The sequence below is a fragment of the Falco cherrug genome, chromosome 6 (genome assembly GCF_023634085.1).
Source record: "Falco cherrug isolate bFalChe1 chromosome 6, bFalChe1.pri, whole genome shotgun sequence".
Lineage (NCBI taxonomy): Eukaryota > Metazoa > Chordata > Aves > Falconiformes > Falconidae > Falco > Falco cherrug.
Genome location: NC_073702.1, coordinates 47441241 through 47462591, shown reverse-complemented (window position 1 = coordinate 47462591; position 21351 = coordinate 47441241). Strand labels below are relative to the sequence as shown.

Here is a 21351-nt window from a genome sequence, read left to right as displayed (position 1 = left end):
TACATAATGACTTTACTTGTAAAACACGTCTGTAGTGCTCTGGGAGTCGGATATGTCATTGCTGAATGGCTGACATCTATCAACAGTTGAAATGTTCATTGTCTTTGAATAGTAAACTGATAGTTATGGATTAAACCCAGGCCACCCTCTTAACCCCCTCAAAGTTGTGACGCCACCAACCCCCCTCCCCCCTCCAATTCTTATTCAAAATAACTTTCTTAATCTTGGAAACAGAGCAAATCTGTAAGTGTAAGCCCTGTCCTAATGTTTTTGTATGAATGTAAGGTATTGAATGTCTTCTGAGGTGCTTTAGATGGTGGTGGAAGGTTATTTTAGACCGAAAAGTCTAGACAGTTCTTAGGATCTATTGCACATCTCTACACCTGCCAAAATCTTGGTGGGAGTTTTGTTCAAGTTACAGTTTCTCAGAAGGGTTTTCACGATACAAATAATGCTAACCAGACTAGTCTCTCTCCTTCTCTTCCTCCTCCCTAAATCACCACTACTATTGTTGTAAAAATTGGGTAGGTTTCTGCAATTGCTATTTCTATCTTCCCTCATTCTTTAACAATTCTGTAAGTAGGAAGGATGTTACCTTTTGTGCATAGTTTTGATGTATGTGCAAGGAGTAACATAAAATTCTCACATGCAATTGAGACAAATGCTTTTTAAACATAATTTGAGTGTAAAATTAATAGATTAGTATTCAGAAGGGCTTTTCAGAGGCTAAAGGAGATAAATACAGATATCTCTTCGAATGTCAGTCTTCACTTAATTTTTTTGGAAATAGAGAAAACTATTTTCTGGCTTGAACCTGCTAATAATGCACTACTGAAAATGACCTGGCATGTAAGAAAGCATCTTTCTGAGTAATGCAGGCTGATTTTTATAGATTTTAATTCATCTAAATTTCTCAGAAATATCCAGGCTTTCCTAATGGGCAATACCAAGTATATGTGAGGCTCTGAAGTTGAGAGAAAATGCATGGAAAGAACTGAGATGTTTGGAAGAAGGAAGAAATGAGCACTTAACTTAGATTACCCAGTGGCATTTGAGTCTGACTTTTTAAACTTAACTTTAAATATTATTTAATTTATTGAACTTTTTTCCTCCCTTTTCCTATTTCTCCCAGAGGGAAAGGAATTTTTTGGTTTGCATATGATGATCAAACATTTCATTTCTACGATGGAAAATTAAACAATAGTCTATAAATGTGATTGCAATCTCAATTAAAATGTTTAAGATTTTCCCATATGTTTCTTAGTAAAAAGAATAACACTAATGTTAGTAAGCTCATCTTAAACCATTAGTGAATGCTTGCCATGAGTGTGTGGGTCTGTCTTCACTTCCTGCTTTGCATACTTTTGGTCATTTAATTTTAAATACATTTCTAGCTGAGCGGCTGTGCCTCTGTGTTGGCTGTTTTGAATTAACATTTGTGTGACTTTGTAATATTTTATAAAATACAGTCTTACAGCGTGATGGTAGAGTTATTGTTTTTAAGGACCCTTATGGAAAAAAAATATTTGTTGAGGTAGCTGTTCAAATTGTAAGAGACTTTCAAGAACAGGCAAGCATGAATTAAAAAAGCAACAACAAAAAAAACAACCCAAAAAACAACCACAGGCAAGCTAAAAGTCATAGTTGTATTTATTTGGGGGGGGGGGGGGTTTATATTTGTGAGTCTCATGTCTTAGCATGGAATGAGAATCTAGGAAGTTGAGGCAAAACAAAAAGTTTTGACAGTAGGTGAAAGCAACACTGCATCAAAAAAAAACCAACCCCCCCAAAAAAACCTTCAATGCATGCTGAATAAAGTGTTTTATTTTAGGTGGTTGTGTAATTTTTAATGGAAACTATGGGCTTACAATGGTAAATGATGGGAAACAGTGGTCTGCAAGACAGCATTAAAAATTGGGAATGCCAAATATGTGTACTGTATGTCAGCCTTGGTTGAGAACTTGTTTTGAAAAAATAAATTGTTAAACAATGAAGGCCAGGCTTTTTATTATTTTTCCTGGGAAAAGAGTTTGTACAGCCTAAGGGAGAATTTGGTGCCTGTGGGAAAGAGAACACTGGGCTCAATTTTCAAAATTTATGTGGCCTTGCCAAGACAGATGGGAAGAAACAAGAGTATACCCCAAACAACTGTAGCCCTGGGAGACTCTGCTCATCTTGCATGGGGGTTTTCTCATTCATAATTATGCTTGAAAATCAAGCTGTGCACACTGTTAGCTCTGCACGTGGAGGAGTCAAGCTTGTTCAGCCAGATTTTGATGTACTGCAACAATTAAGCTTGCCAGAGTCATGTAAAGGGGTGACTGTTAAGTTCCAGAGTGCCTGTCCTTATTAATTTCTGAGCGAGCGTTATAAAGGCAAGTGATGTGTGTTAAGTAAGCCTGTGCCTTTGGGAGTCTGTAATCTACAGATCTGCTGTGACCAGACACTGCAAGGCAGCAGTGACTGCCTGTGTCACTGTTATGAAAGGAATATGTTTCATGTGATTCCTAGAACCCCCCTTGTGATTAGTCTCAAATGTTTTCTTGGCAGTGGAGTGTGCTGGGAGTGCTTGTTTTCTGGGCTGCTACTGCAGCTTCATGAGTGGAACTGAGTGCTGGAATTCTGGCTCTCGTTTCCTTGTAGTTCAGGATGCTGTTCGTATTTCTCATCTGCAGCATTCGACATCCTGTCCATCTCAATGGCTTCCTTTTGAGCCAGGGTAGTGAATAAACATCCTTTATACAGCTAAAGGTTCAATTTTTTTACAACTGAATCGTCAAACAATGTAGCTATTGTGGATGCTACAAAGTAAATGTGGAATGTGTAACCTGAGTTTTTGCTGTTGTCAACTATTTTTAGTGAATGTGGGTATCACTACAAAACAGATCTATTAGGATCTCTTTTGCTCTAGCTAGTAAGTTGAAGTGGAACAGGGCATCAAGAGTACTGCATCATCTTTGAAGTACCACATCCGTCCAACTTTTTCCCCAGACTGTTGCTGCTCACAGAATCTTTAAGAACAGAGGAAATGAGTAGAATACAGAAGAAAACAGGATTAACACCTGAATTTTAGTTAAATAAAGCAAAATGAAAACCAGAAATCCTTTCTGTAATCACTGGGGAAAAGATACTGTAGAGAACTGGATCATAGAATCACACAATTTAAAGTGAGGGTTTTGGGGATATTGCCTGGATAAAACAAAACTGTTTTAAAAATACTTTGTAGATACAAAAGTGAATTAGATTTCTTATAGGTATGTGCCATTAATCCTTAGCAAGGGGAAGGAATGGCTGATTCAGGAAGCTGCAGGGTCTCGTAAATCAAGGGAATAATACTTGAGCCAAACATAATTTTGATTGCTTTGCCTTTGATTGTTCCATCTTCCTCTCATAATTAATTCAGCCCTTTTATAAAAGTGGATGGGGAACTATCTGGTTTTGTACCTTTGTTCATTTAACTAGACTTTGGGCAAGATCTTTGTTCTTGTCTTGGGGTTTTTTTTTGTTTTTGGTGTGGGTTTTTGTGTGTGTTTGTGTGGTGTGGGTTGTTTTGTTTTTTTTTTTTTTTTCTTTTCTGTCTGTAGTGGTGGTGGTTGTTTGGTTGCCCTTCAGGATTTTGGGTTACTGTGACAGCTGAGTCTATGCATACTGCCTGATAGCTTTGCCTAAGTCGATACCAAAGGGATGTTCTTCATTGCTGAGCTTGATCCACAAAGTGCAGGTGGGTTGTGCATTGACTTAGATGACCCAGCGATGCACATAAACCTGCATGATCTGTTTGTATGCCCCTGTAGTACAACTTCAGTCACATTGCAAGTTTTCTTTCCTAATTTGGCATTGTATGTTGTATGAACTTGCAATTTGTGCCTTTCACAGGGTGGTGTTTTTTTTTTTTTTTTTTTGCTTGTTTAGTTGGGGGGGAAGGGGAAGAAAAGACAGAAACTTGTAATCACATCCCCTTATCTTTTTGTGTTTTGGTAGGCCTGGATGATTGCCTGCAGCAGTATGTCCATAAATTTGAACGGGAGAAGATAAATGGTGAACAGCTGTTACAGATTTCTCACCAGGACCTTGAAGACTTGGGTATCTCACGGATTGGACACCAGGAACTGGTTCTAGAGGCTGTGGATCTCCTGTGTGCACTGGTTAGTTAAGTGGTAAAAAGACACACAAAGAATTTCATAAAGTGCTCTTCTGGGTGAATTGCTGAGGCGAGTCTCATAAAACCAGAATATCTGTGTCTCTTGCTTTCTGTTACATATAGTTGTCAAAGAAACAGTAAGAATTTGTTTAATTTTTGCAAGCTTTATGCTAATAGCACTCAAGTTTTTCCTGATAAGAGGCAACACTAATTCACTAGCACTTCTAAAGAAAGAAGTTGTACAAGTAGCATTGTTATCACTCTGTTCACCAACAGGAGTCTTAAAATTGCTATTGAGTAAATTTGCCGTAGAAGATAGAAGATGCACTGTTGAAATGACAGCTGCTAACAGTTCCTCACATCAGTTGAAATGGGTTTAGGGCAATTCTGTAGCCTTCTAAAAAGTGAAGAAAATCTTCCTCAAATGAGGAATGTTTTACAAACTCAGTGACAGTTGAGTTAAATTGTCATTGGATTTGGAGCTTAAGCTGTTCCTCTGTCTTACTCCTGATATATAACTGCACAGATACTTTTAAGACAAACACGCTCAAAAGAATAAATATATTTTGTGTTGTTTTGCTAGTGCAGGCTTTATTTAAAAGATGTAGTTTGGATGCAGTCTTGAAGATGTGTTTGGTGTAACGCAGTGAATGAGTGACAGAGATATGACTACATTGAGGGCAAAGGTGGGGAAAGGCTGCCTGATGGTTTGTTGGCCAGCACTGGCCCACCATCCCCTCATTAGGTGAGACTTGTAGCACCGAGCTTACTCCTTTTAAAATGGAGAGTCTTTACTGTCTGTGTGCTATGTGCTTTATTTGCTGCAGACAGTTGCTACAGGGATCATTCATACTCCATAACCGGGAATAAATTGGATAGTCTGTACTAAAAGAAGTGTATTTAATGAAATCACTTCATACAATCTGAACTCTTTCCCAAAGAGTGGCTCTTATATTTAAAAAAGTTTTATTTCCTCTTCAGTATTTGATATAGCAGAAATTTTTAACATTTAGCTGGAAAATCTAATAGAAGAATGTAATTAGCCTAAAATGCAGTTCATGTTGAGGGGATGGATAATCTGCTGGGCAAGTGAAGGGGTCTGGTGGGTTAGTAAATGTACAGTGTGCTGTATACAGTCCTGACTGAAGTAATGGATGTGGCAGCCCCCAAAGGCACTTTTTTCTTCTTAAAATGAACAAAGCTGGACAACTGCCAGAACCTAAAGCTGTGTTTTATCTCCTACAATTTCCTTCTAATTTCCTTTGTAGACAAAAGTTTTGACCTCAGATTCGTTTCTGGAAATCCTTTGTAAAATGCAGCTCAAGTTAATGCATTAGACAGTTCACATATTGCAGCTGCAATGTTCTTGTTCCCTTTTAAGAGGTGGAGGAAGAATTCCTGTATTTTAGGTGTGCCCTTTGTCACCTTCTTGATGCCCTTTTCCTTGAGTTTTTGGGGTGGTTGTATAAAATTAGTTGACTTTGTTCCTGAAGGAATACTGTGTTTTGAATTTCTTGTGACAGCCAATTTTTTATTTTGCTGTCTCTTCTTTTTGTGTGAGGGAATAAAGGTTTCCCTATTCCACCTGCATTAGTTCTCTGAAAGTGGGTCTGTGTATTGATACTAGTGGATGGTGTGTGTATACATGGTCACATTTCTCTAACTTTTGGGTCCTTGAAAGCAAAATAACTATTTTGGGGATTTCTTTCTGTTTCTGCTCCTCCTCCCCCCCAGCCCCCCACATGCTTTCAGCACATACTGTGGAAATGTGACATTGGCTGGGCCAGCTTGAGGTCAGGCTTTGAAAGTTGTTTTTGGGATGGGAGTCGGGGGAAGGACTGAGACTGTGTGCTGGCGGTTCCTCAGTCCTGGAGTTCTCAAGACTAATTTCCCTTTCTTATCTAGTTTTGCCTTGGCAGTATTCCAGCTGAGCTTCCTTCAGATCACTGTTTTGGTTCCCTCACATCGCAAGAACACTTGTGGCTCTAAAGGCAGCGAAGCAGCTGTCCTTGGAACATCTTTCTCCTGCAGTAACTCTTTCCAAGCATTGGTGATACAGACCTCTTTTCAGTGCTTTTTTTTTTTTTTTTTTTTTTTAAATTTTATAGGGATAAAGTCCTCTTTGGCAGCTACACTGCCAAGCTGGAAATATGTCTGCAAGCTATTGTGTTTGCTGCTGTAAGTGAACTGTAGAACTAGTGTAGCTGAAAGAGAAACGAATGCATCTTTCTCTGCTGCTTTGATGATGAGGCAGTGTTCCCTCATCTCCTGGTAGCAGTGGCCACATGTGATAAAGCTGCAGCTGAAAAGGCAGCAGGAGGAAGTGTGGACAGGGATAAAAAGTGAAGGTTTCATGTGAGCACACATTTCTGTTGCTCTTGAGCTGGTCTAACAGTTTTCTGAACAGGTGTTGAAGATTATTTTTTAAAATAATCTAGAAGACATATCAAAGAAACTGAATTTCCCGGAGGGGGGAAAAGTCAACTTGGGTGCCTCCATCTTTTGTTGATGACAGTATTTGCTTGGGGGAGGAAAGGGATAGGAGAAAGACATTTCTTAGTTGACTGAGGTATTTGGGGAAGGAGGGGGAACAAGCATACATAAATGGGCTTTTTAAACTCATATAAAGCCAAAAGCAGGGGCAGGGATCGAGAAAATAAGCTTTATTAGCCAAATAATTGGGACAGAGCATCTAGAGTGGTGTTGAAAACTGCATGCATACTTCTCGTTCCCTGATGAGTAGGCTTTGTTTGGGCTTAATAAATATAAAACAATGCAAGCATTAACAAGAAACCGTATGCAAATGTTTTTGCTTTTAATGTGTTTACCTATACTATATCTTTACCTATACTGTATGATGGGAGAGTTTGCAAGAAAAAAAAAAGCTGATTTATCTTGAGGTTAGAATGAAAAGATACTAGTTTCAAGCAATCTGAAAAAAATCAAACCACCAAAACAAAGAAACAAGCAAAACTAAACCACAAAAGAACATAGTTTTTATTGTTGTGCCTTCGATAATTTCACTGCTAGTGATGTTCTGCCAGCATATTTTCAGTGCAAAAAAATAGAACATCATAATGTAAAATTGAACATGCATAAATGAAGACTTAACTTTGGTGGCTAATCCTCGTCAAAGGCACTACATCTATGCACTGCCTCCTAAGATTTCAGTTTTCTAGAGATCTCAGCTTAAATTTAGTGGTGTTTTTAGGAAACCTGGGACTCCAAAGGATTCTTTAGGATGCATTTTTGTTAAAAGAGAGAGGGCAAGAATGGGTGACACTGACAGTACCTATTGTTAACTTTAGTGTTTATACAGGGCATGCATTGAGTTGGCTCTGGTTTTGAGAGGCATTCAGTCTGTGGTTTGTTCCCCCCTCCCCCACCCAGCTGGTTTTCACTTGGATCGGCCAGCAGATCCAGCTCATTGCCCTGTGGCATGTGAAGGGGAAGGCAGAGCTCTGGATCAGCCCAAGTTAGCTCTGACAAACTGCTGTGCTCTTTTGACTTTGGTTAGCCACACTTTTGTTATGTTGGCTGCCTGACCTTGAGCAATTACTTGATCAGTGTACTTTTTCCTCATTAAATATAATGAAGTTTGGAAAGAGTGTGCTCTTAAGCACCTGTGCTCTCCCGTATATGTGTGTGTACTGCTCTCTTTTGCTCCATCCCTGTGTGTGGCTCCCCTGGTTAATGAGTAGCAACCTGGGAATGTTTGACATAGGGTGCTCTTGACTGCTGGCTTCAGCCTGTGTTTTGGTGAAAGCAACTTTGATGTTTTAAATTGGGAGTGATAGGAAAATGTGACATGTTCTTTGGTTCATGAGCACCACCTAAAACCTTTTAGTTGCTTAAATAAGTAAGTATTGTAGCTTGAGTTCTGTAGAAATATTTCAAAAAAGCCTGCTAAGCTTTGCACTTCAACTGTGTGTCACTGTGAAGGCTGTTTGGTGTGCTGCCATGCTATCAACATTTCTATCTGTCCTGAATTGGGGCTACGGCTCTCTGACAAGTTAAATTAATCCAAGTCAGGTGCTGCCTCCACCCCCTCCTGCCCTCTGATTAGTGATCTTTTGTGCTTGCACTCACCTGACCCTGTGGTGAGCTACTTCAGAGAACTAAACCAGCTGAGAACATGCTACTATTCCCAAGAAGGGAATAGATGATTTTTTTTTTTTAAATGGTTTAGTTCCCCAAACCAGCCCTCCCAGTAAACTGCAAGTGAAGGAATGGAAAAATTGCAGGAGTAGGTGGTTATGTGTGAGGTGGTCAAGACAGTGTCAGCTTGGACAGAAGCATTACTATACCTGGTGAAGGGGCATAGTTTTATGTGTATTAGAGCAAACAGGTCAGGACACTGGCTTGCTTCTGGAGCAGAGGTGGTTTGGTTTATGATGATCCTTTGTTCTAGGGAAGTTTGTCCCTCAGGGTTCATCCATAGCTGGAGAATTCAGTCACCTGTACTGAAGAGCTGTGTGCTCCCTGTTGTGCTGCATAGGTGTAGTGCATAGCCAGGACTTTTCCTGGAGCACAAACTGCTAATTTAGATATTTCAGGTATACTCTGTGGAGTCTCTGGGTAAATTGTAGGAAAGCTTTGTGCAGTGACTGAAGAACTTGGCTGTAATGTGCTCTTGATAGGCTGTTGGAGAGACCAGATGCAGTTATAAGTTGGAGGCCCTGCATCTCCAGAGGCAACACCTGTGTTGCTGAAGTCCACCTCAAAACTGAGAACTACTTGACAGAATTACTTAAAAAGTAGCTGAACTGGAAAAGTCACACCAGACTGATCTGCTGTATAAATAAGGTGAAAGAGGTGTGATAAGGAGTATGTAAATGTTTTGGGGCCAAAGCCAAAATCTGACCTGGTGTATGAACATGTGCCCTCTCAAATGCTGGGGCTGTCTCTAATTGCAGACACCCACAGATGGTGGGCACAATTTCTGCATCTGAGTGACAGAAAGACCGACCTGGAGACACTTAAATATATGAAGACTCTCTCAAGTTCTGACCAGAGTGATTAGGTGGTTATACCACTGTACAGAAAAAGATCTGTTACATTTTCTGTACCTTTATGGAAGGAGGGGGATCAGCATCTTCTAATTCCCCTGTTGAAATGTTCCCTTCTTGGCACGTAGCTACTTTCAAATTCTTGTGGTCCCAGAACTTACCCTGCATCCAGACCTGTTGTGAAAAAGCATTCCTCCAAAAATAGACTAATATGCAATGCCCTTTAAGGAGAAAACTAGTTGCAAGAAATAAATCTGAATGATGCTGTTGTGCATTGGTTTTTTTGTTTGATTTTTTTTTTTTAATTAAAAGGTGATAAGTTCACACATGACAGTGTGAAAGTACTTTAATGTTGTTTAGTGATCCAAATCTTTCAGTCTGATCCTGGAAAATTTAAGGATATCCTTTGCTGTTGCAACAGTGGCATTTTTTTAATTGGCTATGTCCTCCTAACCCCTACTCCTGGCTACACTTTAAGGTTACTTCCTTGCCAAGAGCCTTTGGAGGGAGACAGGAGGCACTTGTGTAATTTACACCTACTGGGATCCTATCCATAGGAGGTGGTAGATACTGTAAAGGTAGCTGAATAGCTGAAACCTCCCCTTACACTGATGGGCTTCTCTGGGGCAAAGGTTCTGTTTCATCTTTTCTAAATGACTTAATCCAAGGTATTCCAGCATTTTTTATGGATGCTTGACTATGGAGAGAACGGATGGAGCCACAAGCCAGCAGTGTAGCCTGGCAGCAGAGTCAACAGCATCCTGGGCTTCATTAATAGGAACATGGCCAGCAGAGGGAGGGAAGTGATTATAGATAGCCTTTTACTTGTCACTCATTAGTCTACATCTGCTCCCAAGGAAAGATGTGGACAAACCAGAGCAGGGTTGATGGAGGGCTACCAGGTTGGGCAGGGCTGGAGTACTGACCCATGAGGAGGAGTTGAGGGACTTCAATCTGGGGAAGAGTCTACTTCAGGGAGGCCTAACAGCAGATCCCCAGCACTTATTGTGGGGGCAAACACAATCGGCAGAATGATGGAGCTGGGATGTTCATGGTGGTGTGTGGTAGGAGGATGAGACGCTTTGGGCAGAAGTTGAAATGAGGAGGTTCAGGCTGGGTATAAGGAAACACTTTCCAACCTTGAGAACAGTCAGACAGTGGATCATATTGTCCAGAAAGTTTGTGCAGTCTCCATCCTTAGAGGTTTTCAAGACCTGATTTGGATACTGAGTGAGCTGGTATGAGCTCACAGCTGAGCCTGCTGTGGGCAGGAGGTTGGACTGAGACCTTCTGAGCTTCCCTCCAGCCTGGGTGATGCTGTGATCCTGAGTTTGAGGCACTGGGAACCCCAGGCAACTTGTAATTGGATGGAATTAAGATTTGCTTTAGTTGATGTATTGTTTTGAGGGGAAAAGGAGAAAGCAGATAGTGGAGCTGACTAAACTATGGAACTTGGAGGTTGGCAGCAAGAATCTGCAGAAAAAAAAAAAAAATAGAGAAAAGGAGGTTTTTTATTTTTTTTGGGTAGTTTTTTTTTATGTGGGGTGTGTAAGGTGTGTGTGTTTATATCTAAGAAAAGTAGGAATTTGCACTTTAAAAGAACTAAATATTGCCTGGGACTTAACTTTGAGAAGATGCCCACAGAGGTTTTGCAAAGTGGAGTAACTCAAAAGTAAAGATACTTAGCAACATGTTGTTGCTTAATTCATACATTTGCACACTGACAGCAAGAAGAAAATCTTTATTGCGAAGTTGTCTTCAGAACAGATACAATATAACATTTCTGACTTGTTTGGAATGAGATTATCAATGTCTTGCTTAAAACAATTGGGTTTTAACCTTACAGAGTGTGGTTTGGTTGTATTTGAATTTATAAAGTTGAAGTTACAGGCAGGACTTACATATTTTCTTAGGGTTCAAAAACTTTTATAAAGATGCTGTTGAATGAAAAATACGATGTCTAAAAATGTTTTTAATTATGACGTATAGTGTTAATGCAGTCCTCAAACTTGCAAATAATACAGCAAACTGCTGTATCAAGGAGCACCATTACTGAAAACTTGTGATATAAATATTTATTCAAGCTTTTGACTGTGAAATTACATTTGCTTCCTGTTGATACTTTTTCTCTTGCCAGATTAAACTTATCCTTAGTTGTGAATGAAATGTTACTTCAGTGTTTATGTACCAGAGTATAGAAAACATTTTAAGAAAAAACAGCATTTACTTTCCTTTAACAAAAAGAAAAACAACACAAGACTTTCACTCCAACTACATTTTTAAAGGTAAATGACATCTGATAGGACATTGGAACTTCACTCTGGTTGAAAAGTGTCCTCAGATCTCATTCCTGTCAGAAACTGAGGGGGTTTGGCACCCAGAAAAGTATTCTTTAGTGGCTGTAGTGTTGAACAAATCTTAAGAATGCATTTTTGCCAAAATCAGATAAAAAATGGGCAAGTCCTCAGGCCTTTCATCCCATATGGATTCGTAACTTGTGGCATAATAAATGGGAAGACTCAACAGGGATATCTATCAAGCTTAATAATATTCCTTGCAGAACTATGGCCTTGAAACAGACAATATGAAGAACCTGGTTCTCAAGCTGCGAGCATCATCCAACAATCTGCAAAATTATATCAGCAGCCGTAGGAAAAGTTCAAATTATGATGGAAATACCTCTCGCAAACCCCCTAATGAATTCCTTACTTCTGTGGTAGAGCTTATTGGTGCTGCTAAAGCCTTGCTGGCATGGTTGGACAGGTAAGAATCTAAGTATTTCTATTTTAGTTTACTACTATAATGAATTGCTTTTCCTTGTAGGGCATTTTTTAGACACTTGGGTTTAAAGATAATCTTGATCTCTCACTTTTTTTGGTGTTGCCTGAAGGCCTCTGGTGGACAAACATAATCTAGGGTACCTACTCTTGTGCTTCCACTCTTGCTGAAACTAGTGAAACTGTTTACATACCAGTTTGGATACAATGTTTAAAAGCAGGAGTCTTCCTGTCTGGGTCAGTTTCTCACACATGCGACTTCTTCCTCTTCCCTTCTCACTTTCTAAATCATTGTCATTGGCAGGCCTCTTTCCAAATGAATTTTTAATATTCTGCTGAAATTGTGGCCTTAGCTGTACAATTTGAAAACTGAGTAGTGGGAGAGACTGTGCCTCTGCCTGTTTCTTGGTTTGTGTTTTGTTGTGTGTTTTTTTTTTTTTTTAATACTACTTCTATTGATTATTGTTTTTGCTTGGCAAGAGCCATAGCTGTTTTGTGACAGCTGCAGCAGAAACAAACAGGCAACAGAGCCGGTCAGGTGCTGGCAGGGATGCTGTCCGTGATAACAGATGAACATAAATTCTCAAGCCCCTTGCCAGCTTTTCTGAGAAGGAAGGTTAGGAGGAGAGCTGCACAGGGACTGGCAGCAAGGAGCGCTTTTATCCTTCAGTATCCCTGTTCTCCAGCAAGGAGTGTCCAGGCGGTGATGTTAACAGTTTACACCTCTCAGCTGGTCCTTTTATCTCACCTTGTTGCTGTCAACTTGCCCTAAATATCTTTTGGAACTCACTGTTGGCAAGGTGGCTGGTTTGTCCATTTCCAGACCGGCTGGAGTTACTCCTCAACCCTTCTTCTAGCTCTTGCAGCTGTCTGGAGGGTCTGAGGTAAGAGTCTAGGCTCTAAAAGCTACCCAAGGGTGTGATTTTAATAACAGTGTGATCTGACCTGAGCATGCAGCTGAGAGAACTATAGTTTGGAAAATCGATCATTTCTTCTGGTTTTGCTCTCTGAACTTGCTTACTGCAGGGCTAGACATTCACCAATTTTGATGCAAGGATGGAGCAAGACTGAGCAGCCAGGAGTGTATATATATTATAAAACTGTATCCTTATGCTTGTGTAGATGTCAGTTACAGCTGTTACTCTTACATGCTATTCCTCACTGATAAGGGAGGATGGGTGAAGACTGGTGCCTTTGATCTAGAGGAATTTTCTTTTGTTGCAGGACACCATTTACAGGTATTGCTGACTTTTCATCAATGAAGAACAGAATCATTCAGCTCTGCTTGGATCTCACTACTACTGTTCAGAAGGTCAGATGGTTTCTTTTCCTCTTTGCTTTCCAAAAAGGAAGGAAGGGGGGTGTTTGGAGAAGCAACATGCTTGCTATGTGCAGAGTGCTAATTAGAAGGTAGATCTGGAAATGAGAGCTTACTTGAAACTTTGAAGGTCATTTTCAGTTGTCTGTTTTTCTGACTTGTTCCCTCCACCACTTTATTTCCAATTTTGCTATTGCTGGCTGTGTCTTAAGTAACTGGTTTAAAGGCTACTCATTTTCTTGAGCTTTAATGGAAAGAGGGTTATATTTAAATAGTTAGTTGGCATTTGAAGATTTGTTTTCAACATTTGAAACAGTTGTCAGTGCTAACTCTAACAAAAATATGACTCCGTTGCTGGTTATGTCTGTGCTTGCAGAATCTGTAGGTCTTGTCCCATACACAATGTTTTGGCCATCAGATGGGAAATGCTGCATGTAATGGAAGGAGCTGCCACCTTGGCGATACAAATCCCACAAGCTAGACAGCTTCTGCCAGGAGTGAGAGACCACAGTGTGTTGCTTCAAAACTTTCTATTTATCAACTGTATGATAAGCATTCTCATTGGTAACAGCTAAAAGGACATGTAGAAACTGTGGTAGCCTTGGCAAATGATATAATTTCACTCTCTGGATGATACTGCCTGTATTAAAAACTGTTCTGACAGCACGCCACTGCTTTGGCTGTGAGGCAGTGCGTGCACACTTCAGTTGCTGCTGAACTTGCTCCTAGCTGTTGGTCTGTGGCTGTATATTGTGCGAACTCTAAAGGACCATGTCCTGTGATACGAGTGATGCTCTCCCTGTTTTGAGGGCATGATGTCAAAGGACAGAAGCATCCTGTGAGTTGTCAAGCTATGATGACACCCAATTATATTGTTGGATCATTGCGAAAGGATGGTGTCTGGATATTGTAAGTTGAAAGGCACACAGCTTTGGCTTGCTGCTGAATGCCCTTGTTTGGGCGCTGTGTGTGCAATTGCAGAAGGTCAGTGATTTACAGCTACAGATTTGCAGATTGTGAAGTAGAACAGTAAGCACTTCTAGCAGCAGATGGTGTTCACCCAAGAGTGCTACAGGAACTGAGATATGAGATTGCTGAACTGTATTAATAAAACTACTAAAAATGGTGTCTAAACTGTCAGTTAAATCTGCCTTTGATGGCAGAGGAATGGAAATTGGTGAATACAACCCTAGCGTTTCAAGTGTCAGAGTACTCTGCCAGTTTGATATGGGCTATAAGAAGTATGGGACTGGTACATATATGAGAAAAAGCATTGATGGGGAAGAAACAACATTATTTTGTGCTGGGACACAGCAGATACATTAAAATGGCCTGAAGGAGTCTACTAATGGGGAAAAGAGAGATACAACTGAAAAATATTTAGGTGAGTTTTTAGACATCAAAAGTATTTTTTATTAGGGAATAAAGTGTAGGAATAAATGGTTGGTTCTCATAGTGAAGAGACCAGTGTGGCTCTTGTGGAACCAGTGCTGCTCTGCATAATCATAAATGATGGGTGAAGGTGGGTGAATAATAAAGCAAGGTGGGACTGCAATAAGTTTCCTGTTGACTTTAATGAGAGCTACATGGGTACAAGGAACAGAGTTTACTCCACTGTTTTTTCAAGTTATATGGCAAACTTTATGGTTAAAATAATAATCAGAGTAAGTAGAAATGAAGAGGAGCATAAGGCATTCATAATGTTGAGCAACTGGGCTGTGTGATGGTAGATGACATTCACTATTGATTCATGCAGATGTATTTAGCAGAGAAATTATGCTGATGCATTGTGATGATGTCTAAACTTTGTAGTAGTGTCTTGAAGCTTTTGACAGACTCTAGAAAGTGTGACCCTCAGTCCTTGGAGGTCATTACAACAGTGAACAGGGTGTTAAGACTTATGTTCTCTATGTTTTCATATCTGAGCTGTTTAATATATATCCCTGGTGTGTCTGTATCTGGAGGACTGGACTGCATGTTTTTTTTTTGATTTCTGTATCTAAAAGCACAGAACAGAGGTAGGAGGGAACAGAAGAAGTGCTGAGGATAATCAGAAGTGTGGAACAGCTTCAATTCACAGCTCCTGAATGCATTTCTTGGGCATTGTGTGGTACCTATGCAGGTCGAGGTGGTGTGGTGGGTTGACCCTGGCTGGACACCAGGTGCTCACCAAAGCTGCTCTGTCACTCCTCAGCTGGACAGGGGAGAGAAAATATAATGAAAGGCTCATGGGTCATGTTAAGAACAGGGAGAGATCACTCAGCAGTTATGGTCACAAGCAAGGCAGACTAGACTTGGGGAAAATTAATTTATTACCAACTAAATTAGAGTAGGATAATGAGAAATAAATCCAAAACATAAAAATACATTCCCCCGCCTCCTTCTTCCCAGGTTTAACATCACTCCTGATTTTCTCTGTCCTCCCCTACGCGCAGCGCCGGGGTATGGGGAATGGGATTTGCAGTCAGTTCATCACACATTCTCTGCTGCTGCTTAATCCTCTGCGGGAGGGCTCCTCAGACTCTTCTGCTCCAGCGTGGGGTCTGTCCCATGGGAGACAGTCTTTCTCGAACTTCCCCAATGTGAGTCCTTCCCACGGGCTGCAGTTCTTCATGAATTGCTCCAGCCTGGGTCCTTCCCATGGGATGCAGTCCTTCAGGAACAGACTGCTCCAGTGTGGGCCCCCTATGGGGTCACAAGCCCTGCCAGAAAACCTGCTTCAGTCTAGGTAGGCTCTTCTCTCTATGGGTCCACAGGGTCACAGCCTCCTTTGGGCATCCACCTACTCCGGTGTGGGGTCCTCCATGGGCTGCAGGTGGATAACTGCTCCACCATGGGCTGCAGGAGAACCTGCTCTAGTGCCTGGAGCACCTCCTCACCCTCCTTTCCTGACCTGGGTGTCTGCAGAGTAGTTGCTCTCAAATATTCTCGCTCCTGTCTTCCACTGCAATTTGTTGTGCAGGATTTTTTTCCCCCTTCTTAAATGTGTTGTCCCAGAGGTGCTACCACAGTCTCGCTGTTGGGCTCGGCCTTGGCTGGCAGCGGGTCCATCTTGGAGCCACCTGGCATTGGCTCCATTGGACATGGGGAAGCTTCTCACAGGAGCCACCTCTGTAGCTCCCCACTACTAACACCTTGCCATGCAAACACAATACAGATGTCAAGGGCAAATATATTGAAATTTAAGCTTGTGTAAATGCTTGGCATTTGAGTTTTTTCTTCTTATAGATACCGTAAATCTTGTTTTGCTATTTACTTGCTGTGTTAAGTTTTTAGTCTGAGAATCTAATGCTATTCTCTAATTTAGCTGTCCTTGCAGAAAACAAGGACAACTTCTGTAGCTTGTTACATGAACTTGTTTCAGATCAAAGACTTTTGTACCTGGGCTGTGTAAATAAAGCTTTGTGTACAGTCCTCTGGCCCTCAGGAATGTCATCAACAGCATATTTTAAAAAAAGTCACTCTTCATTCTGCTTCTAACAATATGTTTTAGATCCATTTTGATGCCTGAGTTGGGGTTTATTGGTGTAAGGCAAGCTTGTGTGCCTGGCCTTCTGAGAGGCTAGTTTTATTGTGCAGGGTTCTGCTTTTCTGGAAAAGTCTGCTGCTGTAATTGAATCCCATGTTCTCTTAGTTTTCAAGGTTTATTATTGCTTTCTGCCAGGGCCAGAGAATAGTTGTTTAACAGTACATTTGAGCCCTACTGGGTGAAACTAATCTGATTAATCCCTGCAGCATGAATAACTCTATTTCAGTTCGGGGTTAAAGTGGCAGTTTTGCAGAGTTTTAGAGATGATGTGTTTAGATGTTTATTGGTTAATGTAGGGCTTTTGTTCTTGTTTTGTTTTTAGGACTGCACTGTGGCTGACATGGAAGATAAAGTTCAGACTGTAGTAAGTACATGTTTCTGTTGAAACCCAGCTGCCTGCATTCACATTTATTTTACTGGCTTCTATGCTGACTGTATGAATAACAGCTTTCCAATCCCACACATACAAGCATGTCATGCAAGTAAACCTTATGGGCTATTTTGTGAATTTTCTTTACTGTAGGGAAATCAATGAAATTTAGATCGGTAGTGTGTGTAATAACATGGAATCGAGTATACCTTGATGCTTCATTGTACAACTATTTTTTTCAAGAGAATTTAGACCTTAGATTTTCAAGGGAGAGGTGTTACTGTAGAATGATTGTAGGCTAAATAAGCCAATTATGCCTGTGATATGCATTTAGTGCTTTAATAGGCAGACACTATGCCTTAGCAAGCTTCTTCATGTAAAAACTGCTCTGCCACCGAACTGAAGTTCTGTTTCTGTGTTTGAGATGGAGTTTTCAGGCTTGGTTGAAGCAGCCTTGTGACCAAGTGAGGAGCGTAATGGAATGCTTTTTATATTTTGTAATGGTTAATCATCGCTTCCTGCTTTTGACATGAACCAGGCTGTGCTCTTTGATAAGGCTTTCCGCTAGCTCATAGATGCGTAGGAATTTAGTAGCACAATAACTAAAAATAATTTTGTCCATAAATAATGAGACCACGTAAAAGGGATTTTTTGCATCTTTCTTTTTCCATTTGTGTACACCCACTCTGGAAGTCGGTATTGTTGTTTGGTGTTCCCTTGTTTGAGCAGTTCCTCACATTCACACTTAAGCATTGTTTTGATTTATTTTATTGCTGCTCTATAAATCTGATGTAAAACAAACCAAAAAACTTTGGAACTATTGTTTGGACTATTGTAATCCAAACCAATGTCTTCCTATGAGACTGCTCCCCCATCCTGCAATTACATATGTCTACTTTGACTCAGGGATTCAAACCCCTTGTGAAAGGTGGCTGACCTTGCTGGTTCCCGAACTGTGTGTAACTAACTACTGTGCTGTGTACTAATCCTCTCTCCCCTCTGTTAAACTTTTGTAACCTACTTTGAGTTCCAGCATTGCTTCAGTTAATGTCAAGACCCAAAATGCACTGTGGGGCATTAATGAAATTTGTGAGCGTAGGGAGAGCACGGATTTTTTGGACTGAATTCTGTGTGTCTGTTCTGCCAGCGCTGCTGCCCGCGCCCCCCCCCCCCCCCTTAATTAGCCATCCTGCTAGTTAAAAGTTCTTCTAGACAGAGCCATTCTGCCTTTGACTTTACTGACACACAGGCAAGGTCAGAATTTGCCTGTAGTTATAGCATTGGCTTAGGATCAGTTTTGTTTTGGTCAAAATGAAATATGAACTTTGCCTGCAGAAGCATTCCAGAAGAGGTCACTTTAGAGGCACAGTGGAGAGAAGCAATGCTGAAATGCTGAAGTGTTAGATGTCCTACCTTATACTGTAAAACTTTGTGTGGATAAGTCAGCGGCCAGCACCTCGCTTTCTGACACATGACCAATTTTATTCTCATAGCAGAAATGAAGAATAAAATGAAAAACTGTCAGTTGTTCCCACAAGAAATCATAAAAATATTTGTGATTTAATGGGTTATACTTTGGTTAAAACAAACAAAACCCAAACCCAATTTTTTTCTGGATTTTGTGTGTTTATTTTTTTTAATAGAGGATGTGTTGGCATCTGTTAGTGATGGTAAGGTAGCACTAATTGAAATGAGTTGTTTGTATTAGGTTACAGTAAGAAGATAAACATGCTATGGAATAATCTGTACAAATTAATCTTCTATTTCAGTGATTTTTAGCTATGATTTATTAGTAGACCAAGCCTTAGAACTCATTTCCTTTCTCCTTTTGAAAACTGAAAGAGGAAGAAGCCAGGACAGAAATTTTGTAGCTGTTTTTTGTATGTTCTCATTGTAGGCCAAGACTTTAAATGGCATTTGTGATAAAGCCATCCGATCAACTACAGATCCATTGATGAGCCAATGTGCGTGTCTGGAGGAGGTTCATTTAACTAACATTAAACCTGGGGAAGGCCTGGTAAGAACCAATTCTGGCATGTCCCAATGTCCCCAGAGTTTAATAGGTAGTTTTGTGTGTATAGCAAGATATTTCAAAACCAGTAATATCCTATGGGGAACAGAAAGAGGCAAGGGGAGGAACTCTGAAGGCTAATTGTCAGATGGTGTGCTGGAGTGGCTACCAGAGATGGGCATGTATTTTAATAGGTTTGATCCCAAGTAGTAATTTTTGATGGTGAGTTGTTGGAGATTTGTCTTAACTAGGATATTGGGGAATTTACAGAAGCTTGTGAAATCAGTTGTCTTATTTTTGCAGGTTATCTTAACCAGCTGTTCTTTCTAGGTGGGGTTGGGGGTGGAAGAAGGTGGTGAGAAATTGTTTTGAAAGACTATTTTATGTGTGTTTCTAGCAAGACTGAGAAGAACATGCGGATTTTTGAGGCTTGCTGTTATTAGAAATGAGAAACCTTTTTAAATGTTTAGTGGTCATGTAACATCACTGAATCTAGTTAGTTCAGTGGATGCTGCTTAGCTGAGTGCTGGTTATGAGAAACTAAGTTTTTGAAATCTTGGTGGATTTTCTGGCTGGGGAGCAGACATGTTAGAATGAGTTGGAGGGAATTTAAATTCTTAAGTGTATTTGTATTCCTTCCCTGGCCCTGGAGGCAGAAGTGATGAACACTTTTAGAGGAAGCTTTAGTCTTACTGTGCTATATAGTTTTACCTAGCCCACTGGATTTGGCCGAATCAGTCATGCATTCTTGAAATTATGGGGAATTCTATGTTAATGCACAAGCTATAATGAAGCAGAATCATCTTAGCTCGGACTAGAGTAAGAAACAAGGAGGTGGGTGCATACAATTAGATACTGATAGGCAAAGAGGGAAGGGAATTAGCTGGAGAGGAAGGGGGAAACGATCTTGTGTTTTTCCTTATATTTCTAAGCAAGTGTGGTAACTTCAGGCAGGTAAGTTGCCTATGACTCCTGAATAACACCCAGTTCTGTACAGCTCAGTGAGTGCTTCTAACAGACGTAGGTAGGAAACAGATGTATTTGTTCATAAATCATGAAACAACGTACTGATGACCACTTGTGGGGAAATCGATGCAATTATTAGTTAATCTATTGGTGATTTTAATTTGGTGTTCATATGGTTGATACCTGGTTCAGTTGAGTTTGTCCTTGTGTTCACACTCAGCAATAACGTTTAGAGCCACAAATACTTAGTTCTGTCATAGCTTTTATTGCTTATGGCAGTCTGTATATTGACTTGCCAAGAGAAATTGTGAAAAAACAGGTAGGCAGTATTTGTAGCCCACCTGTGTAAGTGTGCTTTTTATGGAGACAGCTGGTGGTCGTCCAGTAAAACCTGTAGTTCTCTAGTGCAGGCTGGGCAGAAAGGCCAGAAAGTTTTGTTCAAGGCCAAAGACCAACAAGGCAGCAAAACCAGCAGTGTTTGGCATTACCAATGAGACAATGTTTCTAAATTGCATTCCATATATTAGGTGTTCTAAGTTGTTATAAATATTATAATTAATTACAGTAAAAGTGATCTGTGAAGAGGTTTAGAATATTGTAATATTAGACCACACACTTTTCTAGGGAAAAATATGTGAATTGTTGGGTGTTTTTAATAATGTTTTGAGTCTGTTGCCAACAGTTGTTTCATCAGATAAGTTATGTGGGTTTTTGCCTTTAAACTTGTTTTGCATTTTCTACTTACATTTAGGGAATGTACATCAAATCGACTTATGATGGATTACATGTAATAACTGGAACTACAGAAAATGTAAGTGAGGTAAATGTAGATTAACTCAGGGTATCTGACAGTAGCTTTGAGTTAGACTTCTTTTTACTACATTTTCCTGTTTTACATATGACTTCAATGATATTACTGCTTTAAATACTGTGTGATGCATCATTTGTTTATCTACAATTTGTAAATATTTTGTGTCTGCATGTTTCAGTGTTAGTCTAATTAAACCAGTTTCTGCAAGTACATGAGTGAGTTCAAATGTTTGGCATGAAAATAATTGCTTTAATAAGTTACTGTATCTGCTTTTCTGAGTGCTTATGGTATCTTGCTTAACAAAGTCTTGAATGTATTTGCTCTTCCCTGGCAAAGGCAGTTTCCCCTAATGGGAATGTTTAGGTGGTAGTGTGCGAAATTCAGTAATGAGTAATGAAATCTATGAGGTGTCCAGTGAC

General features: G+C 40.2%; 1 protein-coding gene across 5 annotated transcripts in view; it reads left to right on the top strand.

Moving 5' to 3' along the window:
• The window catches only part of CNKSR3 (CNKSR family member 3), a 58914-nt gene that overhangs the window by 25338 nt on the left and 12225 nt on the right, over positions 1 to 21351 (top strand). For all 5 annotated transcript variants that reach the window (XM_055713353.1, XM_055713356.1, XM_055713354.1 and 2 more), the window contains 6 exons: positions 3982 to 4145; positions 11711 to 11913; positions 13152 to 13239; positions 17097 to 17138; positions 19042 to 19161; positions 20873 to 20932. In XM_055713353.1, coding sequence (XP_055569328.1) covers positions 3982 to 4145; positions 11711 to 11913; positions 13152 to 13239; positions 17097 to 17138; positions 19042 to 19161; positions 20873 to 20932 — 677 coding nt within the window. The remainder of the gene's footprint in view (positions 1 to 3981; positions 4146 to 11710; positions 11914 to 13151; positions 13240 to 17096; positions 17139 to 19041; positions 19162 to 20872; positions 20933 to 21351) is intronic.